Source organism: Hyla sarda, chromosome 5, assembly GCF_029499605.1.
Source record: "Hyla sarda isolate aHylSar1 chromosome 5, aHylSar1.hap1, whole genome shotgun sequence".
Lineage (NCBI taxonomy): Eukaryota > Metazoa > Chordata > Amphibia > Anura > Hylidae > Hyla > Hyla sarda.
Window position 1 is genome coordinate 246615831 of NC_079193.1, and position 12655 is coordinate 246628485.

The following is a 12655-nucleotide window of genomic DNA, read 5'->3' on the forward strand; positions in this document are numbered from 1 at the left end:
GAGTTTTGAGCCCTCACTATGAAATGCACTACACCCACCCAGGTGTGAATAGGTGACTATCTCTATTTTTTACATTGGTTGTATATAACATAAGTTTGTTTTTTTAATCAGTCCAGCAGCCCTTTCTTTACAATCAGATTTTTTATTTATTTATTTACAAACAATCTAGAATTGAAATTGAAAATATTTACACAAATCTATGTCTTGCTTATTCTCTTTTCTATTGTGTTACAAAAGTATTCACTTGTACAGAAGAGAAGCAGGGCAGCAATAAATACACATCAGCTTCTCTGCTCCATTCTATAAGGCAGAGAATGAGAACTCAGCTTCCCTTCTGCAGATAGTGAGGGAAATAAAGAAGAATCCTTACTTCACAGCTGTCCCCTCCCTCCTAGAATACTATGCTAAGCCTTGGCGTTGGCTCTCAGTCTGGTGCTGAGGAGAGTGTGTGTGCAGCGCCGGGGGGACAGGGACACTGTGCAGTAGGGGAGGCAGCAGCGCCTCCTGATGCCCAACTATGCGTCCTGCTGGGAAGGGGGCTCTTCAGTAAGCAGGAGGGCGCTTGATGGAAAGTGGAGGCAAGGGAATGTACGTCAGTGCTGGGTCTGTAGGGGAATGCACAGTTTCCTGAAGTCATGGAGGGTGACATTGTATCCTGTGAGTATGGTGGCCACTTCTGCACACGTGTGGAATTAACTGCTAAAGTTTGATGGTCCAGTGGATACTGAAGGAGTTGGAGCCGTAGTAGCTGGTACCGGCTGCAGAGATCATATACCTTCCTGTAGGATTGCTGCCCCGCTCTCCCCCAGCATAGGGCTCAGTGCCTGGGCTCCTCACATTCTTCTGCTGCTTGATACTATGCGACAAGCAGAGTCTTTGGATTTGCTCCACAGTCAGGGATTTTGCTGTTTTAATGCGGATTTCATCGCAGAAATATTATTAAATCCCTATATTTGTAAAGCTTTCCCTCAGAAGATTGCAAAGGTGGAGCAAGCGGAGGGAGCAGATGACGGACCCATTAATCCTTTCAATGCATGGGAAGACCCAGGAACCGCTGCTGTGTGAACCGTCCTGGCTGCATGTGGCTGTGCTGCTGTATGAAACTAATGATTAGTAGTCTCCTTACTCCACATGATCTCCAGCCTTCACAAGGAGGATGATGATGATGAGCAGCGGCAGCAAGTGACCATGGTGATCTGTTGCAGCGATCTGGGGATCTGGCTGGGGGATGTGATCTAGTGTGTGGATGCAGTGCTTACATACTCCTATCCCTATCTGCGATCATGGTGATTACTTGAGAGGAAGTGGCAATTCCTGCTCACCCATCCTATTCCCCGCACTGGAAGTCCTCCCGGATCTAAATGGAATTAGTGGAGATCGAAGCCCCTTGTGTAAGGAACAGACATGGTCCATGGGCGCAGCTTGTGTCACAGTGAGTATGTCTTCAGCCGCAGCTTGCCGCACATCACTCCTGTCGCTTGTGTATCAGACAGACATATACATTAATAGCAATCCTGCTGATCTTGGCCAGTATTGGACTATGACTATAGATCATTCAAAGCAGATAGGTAGAGAACCATCTAAGCTGCTCCTATATATAATGTGCTGCTGCTGCTGGTGTGCATGCATTGACATTCTGGAGATGTAGCACAACTCCTTCCATATACTGCTATGTGCAGAGGGGGTGATGCTGCTGTGGTGAATGGAGGTATAACAGTGCCCTTTCCCTTTCTGCGGTGATTAGTAAATGCTGTGCACAGCAAAGTGCTCCTTAATATGATAAAAGGGCTTTATGACACTGTCATGTGTATACATAGACATATATACCCCAGAGTCATGTGCTTTAGAGAAAAACCTGGGCTTGATGGAAAGGAGACTGTTAGTAGTGTAAAGTATTTCGTATGTTTGCACAGAACTATAGGAAAATTGCTTGGACAGTCAGTTTCACTACATTAAAAATTCACAGGCCCTTTAACTGTGTATATTAAGAGGGTTCATTTCCATAACTCATTAAGAACCAAGGACAGTTCCATCTGTGAGTCAATATATTGGGCTTTTGATGCTGCTGTATATGTGTGTGTGCATATGGGTAATAGTCATTGTTTATTCCCTCTTCTCTTTAGATTGCCCTTTGAGTCAGTCACACCGATAGGAATATTATTATTCAATATACCTGTTTTTTAAACCTGGGCTTTTCATTTTATGTTTTTAAATATAATTAAAATACTTTACCTGATAAATACACCATCCAAGTGTGGGAAGAAGTGTACATTTTTATTTGTAATAGTCACGGACATTATTATTCCTTCATTGCTGTGGCTACCTCCGTGTGCAGGAGTTCAGCAGAGAACACATCACCTTATCTTGTGACTGAGTCAGTGAGACATAACGCATTGTCTGACATATCAGACACACTCTATATCTTCCGATATGGCTTGTGTACTATACAACAGTCCATGAGATTATATACAGACTGAACAGCCGACCATATAACCTTATGTTTGTGTAATGTGTAGGTAAATAACCTGCAATGCTGTATAGAGAGGACAATACTGTATAGAATGGTGACTTTGACAAATGCTTCTAAACAAGAAGGTATCTTCTTTTATTGCAGTTGTAACAAGTCTAATTATTCTGCATGTGTCTTGGGCAACCAAAAAAATAGGAGGTAAGTATGGCACATTTTATATCCAAGCCTCTATTATTAAATGTAACACAATATATTGTTACCGTAACATATGCGATTTTTGTTTCCCTCAGACAAACAAAGTACTCCAGAAGGACAGAAATCATTGCAGTGTGGATCCTGGACAAAGTATTCCGATGGAGGAATTTTTACCTCTCCCAATTACCCCAACAAATACCCTCCTGACAGGGAGTGTATTTACATAATAGAAGGTAACTATTATTGACATCACCTCTACAATGCTTACTTCCCCATACCCCCAATGTAGAACCAGGACCAATGAGTCCAGCTTTACAAGGTTAATTGTAGACACGTATTCAGACTGTAAATATGACTTTTCACAATCTAATATTAGCTAATTGAAATGTGAAATTATGTCAACATTGAAGTTAATTTTCCACAGTGTTGTCAAGTCTTCTTGTGCTTCAGTGAGAGATTAATAGATTAGTAAAGGGAGGATTTAGGAAAGAGTGTGCTATAATTTATCAAATGCTTTCAGCCTCCAATCCCCAAGGAGCTATTCACCATTTAGCATTACAGTATGTCTCTTTGTTTGCGAAAGTACTGAATATTATTTCTGTTGTTTACGATAGAACAGAGTTTTCAAAGGTTTCTATCTAATGAAATCCTTTGATATATACTGGCATATTAATCATGGGAAGTAATAGATTCCTTCGACAGATTCTTCATTGCGTAGACTAGATGGGCCAAATGGCTCATATCTGTCAACACATTCTACGTTTCTATGTTATATGAAACGACTATTCACCATACCTCTTTGTGGTGGCAGGGTGTGTGTTGCTGGGCAGATGTTCTTACCCTATGGGCAGATGACATTAACCCCTGGTATTCATGATGCCAGGACGTGGTTTAGCCTATGACCATTCGAAGGTATACCCCTGGATCCTGGGCTAGGATCGGGGGCAATAAACACTCTGACGCAAGTTACCGACAATGGTAGCTTTACTGAGGGTAGACAGTTGGTAAAGTCTATACAGTTCAGCCAGGGCCCAAGGAGGTGACCAGTGACGCAGAGACCTTAAGGGCTTGCTGGGACTTGTAGTAGGACTGGAAAATTGAATGCAGACCACGCTGACTTGACAGATGACAGGGACTGACTTAACTTGACTCATAAAGCTGTGACTTTAGCTTACTTGACTTGATGATGGCTGCAGGACTGGACTTTGAGGTCTCCAACACTCTGGACACGCACACTAGGCACGACTGCCCTGGACCTCAGCTTAGCAGAAGAGCCGAGCTCAAAGAGAGAGAACCTATCTCCACCCAGGGCTTATATGGGGGAGACTAGCAGGGAGCCCATATTTCACTCCTGGGATCACCTGGTCACTGGTACCTCCTGGATAACAATCACATGACGTATCACATAACTCTTAAAGCAACATTACATTTTATAACACTTTACATGGTGAAACACATTTACAATGGGGAAACAAGTGCAGGGGGCCTTGGGAACACTGAAGGAGGCTGCCTGACAGGTCAGCAGGAGCATGAAGTAACACCTCCCGTACTGGGTCACCACATCTGTAGATCTACGTTTTAAAAGACAATGATACAATATATGCTCAGTTACACCAGATTGTATTAGATCCAGAAACATGGAAAATAAGTGTAAGGTTATATTTGTTTCTGAATATTTCCTGAATGTCACTGTATACCATCTACAGGCAGACATTCTATAAGAAAACCATTGTTGGTTGAGGTAACCTTATAAAAAATACTATAGAAATGGCAGTAAAGACAAGCATGAAAACAATTTATAAAAGTGAGCATTATGTCTACTTTATCAGACAAATGGGCACATAAATGTCTTTCAAGTGAGGTAGAGCTTTGACATGAAATGTTGAGGGTCAGGCAGGGTTCATAATGGTGGCAAGGCCATAAAATGAGAAATCAATGGAGGCTAAATTTGAACAATGATTAAAATGAAGCTTAAACAGAGTCCAATAAGACTAATAGCTGTACCACAAGGCTGATAAATAGATACATACCTATTTAGTTTAATCTTAGAGTCCTGTAGGCACAATATACTCTACTAGAAGATTTTGATTGGGCAGTGCAAATGTAACATTATTTCCAGAGAAGACAGAGAATTCCTTATAACGTATACCTTCACAACATATCTATTCCTATTGTATAAAGACAGTAGAGAAAACTGCGGTGTAGGAACTATAATCCATTGAAGATCAAGTTTATTTTCTGCAGAGCCACCAATAGGCACATGCTCCTGCACCATTTGAGTCTAATGGTTTAGAAACTGAATACGTCTATCTAGTTCAGCCTATAGTATAGACACTAGGGGATACCAGTATTATTAGGCTTCTACTAGTGAGTCCCCTGCTTGAGATATCCCTTTTTAAATCTCTTTTTGAGTGGAGAATGTGTCAAAAAGAGTTTTATTTTTGGCTTTTTTTTTGACCTGGCAGGACTATAAGAGACAATCCACAAAGGTCAGTGGAGGTGGAGAGGCTTAATTTCTCCTGCAGTAACCAAGAATAACCCTATTAAAATCTATAGAAAGTTGATTACTAAATAGACAGGAGCAAACAAACTTAGCATGGCAAGCTGTACACTATACCTTGCTGATCCATTACAATTCACTTGGCCCAGTGTGTAGCACCCCTTGTTGCCCCATACATTTGCTTGGACAGACACTCGGCCCCCGACACAGTGAATGTTCATTGAACTGCAAGGCAGAGAGTGTACAGGAGTACTGTATTCCGCTTGACAGATGTCCCAGTTTCTGTATGTACTTTTAATGTCAACCTAAGCTATCGGTGTGGAGTTCCAATAAAAGGAATCCCTGCTTCTGTACTCAATTGGCCTGGAACGAATCCCAAAAAGTTTAGATTTGGATGAATAGTCAGCTCTACTGAAGGCGGTGCTGCAGAAGGTCTCACATCTGTTGGTTTTAACTGCAGATTCACATATAGACATATTTTTTTTAGACACATTGCATACCTCTATTATTAGATTAGATTTCATGTATGGATCTGTTATTTGATCACTGTATGATAATATAATTGAGCACCGTATGATAGTACTTACTAAGGGATTGATAGTACTTACTAAGGGATTGTGTGGCATTTCTATGCAGTAAATTATTTTTCACTATGTCAGCCCTCTATAGAATAGCTATTTAGACAACTTATTTGGCCTCTGCATGACACTGTTATTTGGGAACTGTTCTCTATAAGAAAGGGACAGTAAGAACTGCAAAAATCTGTTAGAAGACTTACATGACCCAAAAGAGACACTGATGATGTGGTACTGTTAGTTTCCTTGGCATCCTTTGTATAACTTTGGAAACCTTGTGATTTCTCCAGCGTCAAGCAGTATCCCAGTTAAGAACATGGCCAGGAGATACGATAAATCAAAACAGACACATGTATGGCTTCATTACTTGAATATGTGGATTTGTGATGCTGAGTAGATTCAATATGGTTACAATTACTAATCAATACTGGTAATAACCATCAGGAAGAGTCTCAATAATGGGATGTACCTACAACATTAAAGACTTGGCCTCTGAGATGATGACTACTACTGAGGGAGCTATTACACAATACACATATATTGCCACTAGATGTAAGCTTTTATACAACGTGTGTTTGTATGAACCAAAAGGAAAAATAAGATTGCAAGCATTATAATGCTAAGTCCAGGGCTTTATTACAGTTTACACTGCCCTAGACATTAAGGCTTAAAGGGGTACTCCGCCCCTAGACATCTTATCCCCTATCCAAAGGATAGGGAATAAGATGTCTGATCGCGGGGGTCCCGCTGCTGGGGACCCCCGCAAACTCTCCTGCTGCACCCTGTACATCAGCAGCCTGAATCTATGGGTATGGGGTATTGTGACATCATGGCCCCGCCCCCTCATGCTGTCATGTCCCACCCACTGTGGGAGGGGCCATGGCAGCTGCCATGCCCCCTCCCATAGACTTGCATTGAGGGGGTGTGACGGCACAAGGGGGCGGGCCATCACCTCACAATACCCCGTCCCCTGTATTGCCCATCATCAGCCATTGAGGAAACAGAGCTCCAGGCTGCTGATGTACAGAGGTGGGACCCCCACTGATGTATGGGGGTGTGTGGGACCCCCACAATCAGACATCTTATCCCCTATCCTTTGGATGGGGGATAAGATGTCAAGAGGCAGAGTACCCCTTTAATACGCCCTATTAAGGGCCCATTTACCCTCTTCATTTATCATTTAGATTCACTCACTTCTGAGCAATTGTTATAATTGTTCAGTGTTAACAAATGTGAACATCAACAATAAATGTATAGTTTATTATTGCTCATCAATTGTGATACAGTAAGAATTGTTATCGGGGGCGGCGTCTATGTAAATGACATTCCGTGACATTTACACTTGGCATTGATGCCTAATTCACAGCCAGGTCCTGGTTGTGGTACATAGTAGTGTTGACTGTGTTCCTGAATATTCATGTGTGGGAAATACAGGATTTACTGTAATCTGATATCTGTATACATTGATGAGCTCAAATAATAAGAAAAACTGTGAATAAATATTATTACCATGCTTAATACTATGATATTTTACCACCATACAATAAGAGGATAACTCCACCATACTACAAATAGATAACACTTCCATACTTTCGCTAAAAAATGCCATTGAATAACTGAATAATAATAGGAATAACATAATAGGAATACCAAAATTAAAACAAAAATAGAGTAACCGAAACATAGCCACACATCCACAATTTGTATTTTGATCTATTTGCTTCTCAGCATAATTTCAAAAACGAATAGGTTGTTAGAATACATTTTGATCAGAAAGTGCAAGCCCACTCACCATGTCAAGGCCACCTAGTCAGAGTGGGTCCCTAAGCTAACATTGGCACAGTGCTGGGTGGCAGCTACGGCCTCTGCGACACCAAGCCCACAAGTGCATAGCTAGCACTCCACTCCAACCATTCGGCCCAGCCGTTTTTAATTAGCAGGAGACTGCATATGGGTTTTCTTCTAGCATTTTTCGAACCCTCTGGCAGGGAGCACATTGTAGGTGTTCACACTGGTGTCATGCTCTGTGGCAGCCATTGTTGCTGTGATGCTTTGTCTGTGGGCTGGTATGGCCCATAGTCGTGGGCTTGGTCAGGCAGCAATGGGGCTGCCTGGCCACTGGGTCATTCCCCCTGTGGGCTTCGTGTCTCGGAGGCAGTGGTCACTACCTGGCGCTACACCAGTGTTAGGTTAGAGATCCATTCTAAATAGGTGGCCTTGATGTGGCAAGTGGGCTTGTACTTTTTGATAAAAATGTTTACTAACAACCTGTTAGTTTTTAAAATTCTGCTGGGGCGCAAGTAGATCAAAATAACAATTAAATCCAGTAGATCACAGGTGACGTCTTCTCTGAGTAGAGACATTTGCTTTCCACATCTTCTCAATCAGGCTGATGACTTATTTTATTTATGAATTGTCTTTGCAGAGTTTATTGCACACTGACTTATAATGGGTTCCAAGAAATAGAAAAAGTTTTTCTCATCTCATCTGTGAAGCGACCTCTTGACATTAATTTAACACTTGTAGTAACACCAGCACTTGTGGTAAAACATGAAGAAAGGAACGCAGATATGCAAAAGTAGAAAAAGCACCATTTTTTACTGTGCTTTTTCTACTTTTGTATGGCCATGTGCCTTTTTTGCCGCCCTTCATGGACTTTTAATGGATTTACAATAAAGAAAGTCTTACCACAAGTGCTGGTATAATGGGGTCTGTTGGATTTTGTTGCTTTAATTAGAAAATAGCTCAGCATCAGAGCTTTTCTTCCTCTCCTGATAGAATTTATGCAGATGTAAACAGAGCCTAATCTGTCCTCTCTTGTCAGGTTGTTAAAATTCAATTCAGCCATCACTTAGTCATGTGTTTGTGAAAATAGGTGGACGACAACAGATACGTCCTCCATTACAGCTTTCACCAGGTTTGTTATCCATCTTTTCATGCAATCTAAATGGCAAAAGGGCCATGTTACACAACCTCCCACATAGTACTATGCAACTAGGAAGACTTACAGTTCACAAGTGTGAGACTGTTGGGTAGAACGCCTATAGTACATGTTTATAAGCAATCATGTCACATAATTGGATATACCCAACTACTTGATGCCTAGAACTCAGGGGGCAATTCCCACAGGCACAGGATGTTTACATGCAAGAGAATTGTTCACCATAAAATATAACCTGGACCTCCAGAGTTCCCCCTTAATGCACGTTTATGGGAGGGGGCATGAGTGTGGCCACGCCCCCTCCCATAAACTTGCATTAAGGGGGTGGAGCTTGACATCACAAAGGGGGCGGGCTGTGATGTCACAAACCGCCGGCCCCTGCATGGTGAGTCATCAGGCACTGAACAAACTTCGGCTCCGTGCTGCAGATGACTAGGGTCCGCAGGAGAGATCGCAGTGGTCCCCAGCGGCAGAACCCCCGTGATCAGACATCTTATCCCCTATCCGTGGATGAGGGATAAGATGTCTAGGGGAGGAGTACCCCTTTAAGCATGCAGGGGATAGGCATAAGGCTATCCTTCGTATAAGATAGGGACAAGAACTATTGATAGTATTCAGAATATTGGGCAGTCTAGATGGGCCAAATAGTTCTTATCTGCTAACACATTCCATTTTCTATGTTAGGTCTAAAGACCTGAACTGTAAGCCTGATGGAGCTCTATGTTGTTCTCAGGTTGGTGCGTTAGAGCTGGGATTTGGCCAGAACGTGTGTTTGTAATATGTAAGTAGGAAATTTTGGAATACAGGGTGCTCTTTCTGCTTGTGCTTGAGCATTTGACAGCCATTATACTCAGCATATGACTTTGGTGGTTCACCACACTACCCTTGTCCAATCCTTCACCTCCCTATCCTGTAAGGAAAGAGGGTGAAATTTATCAATATTGCATTGGGAAAGTGATTTTCTATATGGTTTGAAGTTGTGTATTTTTTGCCTGTTCTTGTGCCAAATTTATTAACCCCTTAAAGGGGACTCAAGTGAAAAACTATTATTTTTTTTAAATAAATTGGTACCAGAAAGTTAAACAGATTTGTAAAATACTTTTATTTAAAAATCTTAACCCTTCTGTGGTAGAGGGTGCGATGCAAAGGGCAGATGGAATTACCCTAGGGGCAGATGGCATTAACCCCCTGTATTTGTGGCGCCAGGGCGTGGCTTATCCTCGATTCCACCTGAAGGTATACCGACATCAAGTTACGGATAATGGTAGCTTTACTGAGGGTAGATAGATGGTAAAGTCCATACAGTTCAGCCAGGGCCGACGGAGGTGACCAGTGACTTGCTGGGACTTGCTGGGACTTGTAGTAGATATGGTCAATTTAATGCAGGCTACTTTGACTTGGCAAATGATTACTGTGACTGACTTGACTTGACTGATGACTGACAATACTGAGACTGTGGCTTACTTGTAGCTGCTTGTGGCTGCAGACTGGACTTGAGGCCTCCTATGACGCTGGACACTCTCTAGGACTCGACTTGACCTCAGCAATATATTTTTATTTTGCTGCACGCATAAATTGATCTGTGTTTAAAAATGTATACAAATTTTGTTATTAAAAAGATAAATTTCTGTAAATATACATTTTTCCATCACTACTACATATTAAATATTATTATTTTTTTTAATGGTACCCTACGAAATGTTATTAAAAAAGTATCTCCATCACTTTTTTGGATCGCTAAAGTCCAAAAAAGAATAAAAATCGCCTTCAAAAACGCCAAAGTTAAAACCCACATGGCGTTTTTTTTGGTGTTTTTTTACCTCCCATTAGCTTCTATGGGAGAAAAACGCCACAATTTCAGGGAAAAAAACACCATAGGCTCAACATGCTGCGATTTTGCAAAGCCGCCAAGGAGCTGAAAAACACCAAAAAAAGAGTGAAAAAACTGCAAAAGGATAAAAAAAAATGGTAAAATGAAAAACACCTAGTGGAAAAAGAATTTTGCAATTTCTCATTGATTTACAGCTAACATCTGGTCGCAAGTGGAATTCCAACCTCAGCCTGATCACCCACTCTAAACCCAAAACATTGGGTTATAGAGTGATTGACCAGGAGTCCACAAAGGGGTCACTTACTAAATTCTGTTCACTGGTTGCCCAGATAAAGGCTGCAGAAGTTCCATTGCTCATTTAACTGAAATGCGCACCGGAGGCGGGGCTATGGCGGCTGGCCACCCCTGCATCTGTCCGTTAGCTTATTATACTGACCCCACAATTAGCATATTCATTTTCTTTAATTCCACGTCCTAGGGACATGGAGTCTGGGTCATGTGAGCGTTACTACTCTGTCAGCAGAGTGCATGCGCTGGAAGATTACATACAGCTCTCACGTCCTGATGACGTGAGAGCTCTACCTGCTCTGAGTGCTCTGCACAGTGTCAGTGAGAGCTGTATTTAATCTTCCGGCGCATGCACTCTGCTGACAGAGTAGCAACGCTCACATGACCCAGACTCCAGGTCACTAGGACGTGGAGTTAAAGAAAATTTATATGCAAATTGCCATCACACCCCCTCCCATAGACCTGCATTGATGGGGCGGGGCGTGATGTCACACAGGGGCGGAGTCGTGACGTCACGATCTTCCGTCCCCGTGGTCGGGAGCCAGACCCTTCAGCGCTTCCAGAGCAGTAACATGTGGGTGCTGCGTACTATATTGCGGGGGTCCCCAGTGGCAGGACCCCCGTGATCAGACATCTTATCCCCAATCCTTTGGATAGGGGATAAGATGTCTAGGGGCGGAGTACCCCTTTAAATACGCTACCACTGCAAGCACCTACAGCTACACCATGTGAAAAGGCGGAAAGTACTTGTGCAAAAGTGCTTAACCACTAATGATAAATTCCCCCAGAGCATTTTTACACAAAAAGTAACAATGTAAGTAAGGTCCACCATACCACTTTCTATAAACTAGCTGTGTTACCCTCCTGTTTCAGATTCTCCAATCTCTGACATTTGGGTTAGAAAATCCCATACGGCCGTTAGAAAATCACGTTATAGTTTATGGGATTTTTACATTATCGGCTTTAACCAATATAGCCCGTTATTAATAACGGACATTATTTTGTGACAGTAGAATGAACGGAAGAAACTATTTATTCCGTTCATTCTCCAGTCACAAAATAACATCCATACCCTACACTATTTCTCCCATTATCTTCCGTCACAAAATAACGTCCATTATTAATAATGGGCTATAATGTGTTAAAACGGATAATATAAAAATCCCATAGACTATAATGGGATTTTCTAACGGTCGTATGGGATTTTCTAACAGCAATTTAACGGCCGGTTTTCAGGGTTTTTATAATGGAACATTGAACGGATCTTTAAAAAGGATTTTGGTGTGAAAGCAGCCTAAGAATTTAAGAAAATAGTGCTGTATATTTAAATAAAGGTCGATACCTTAGGCAATGTGTGTGTTTTATCCCTTTGTTATTTAAGGTGAATGCAGCAGAGCATTCAGCATTATCCTGGCTCGCTCACATACTGTTGCACACCTCAGCAGAAGGTGCAGATCAAGTGATTCTTATTAACTCATTACGCTGAGTCTGTAACCCTTTTCCTATGAACGCTGAAAGCAAGGCTTTGTAAATATTCAAACATTTTTCAAAATCTGCCTTTGCTGAGCATTTAATAACTGTCAAACCTATTACATGAAGAAAATGGGATTGTGTTATAAAGGTTAAATAACTATTTACTAGTCTAATACACCGTGTTAGACAGATTACAGTAGGAAATCTTTGCTGTTGCCGAAGATCTAGCTAAATTTTAAAGAACATGATAAAATTATTTCTGACAAATTGAGGTGCTCCATATTGAAAAATATTAAAAGTACTAATCTTTAATGTAATTTTACAGCTTAAAAAACACTATTTTAAATAAGCTTATTTTTTTATTGCCCCTTTTTTAAACTAT

General features: G+C 41.6%; 1 protein-coding gene across 2 annotated transcripts in view; it reads left to right on the forward strand.

Annotated features, from left to right (window-relative positions):
* The first annotated feature begins 230 nt into the window (after positions 1–230).
* The window catches only part of NETO1 (neuropilin and tolloid like 1), a 206537-nt gene continuing 194112 nt past the window's right edge, over positions 231–12655 (forward strand). Inside the window, exons 1-3 of one of the 2 annotated variants that reach the window (XM_056521455.1) lie at positions 231–1432; positions 2615–2668; positions 2761–2898. In XM_056521455.1, coding sequence (XP_056377430.1) covers positions 1405–1432; positions 2615–2668; positions 2761–2898 — 220 coding nt within the window. In that variant the 5' untranslated portion in view covers positions 231–1404. The remainder of the gene's footprint in view (positions 1433–2614; positions 2669–2760; positions 2899–12655) is intronic. The other variant, XM_056521454.1, reaches the window with a different exon arrangement.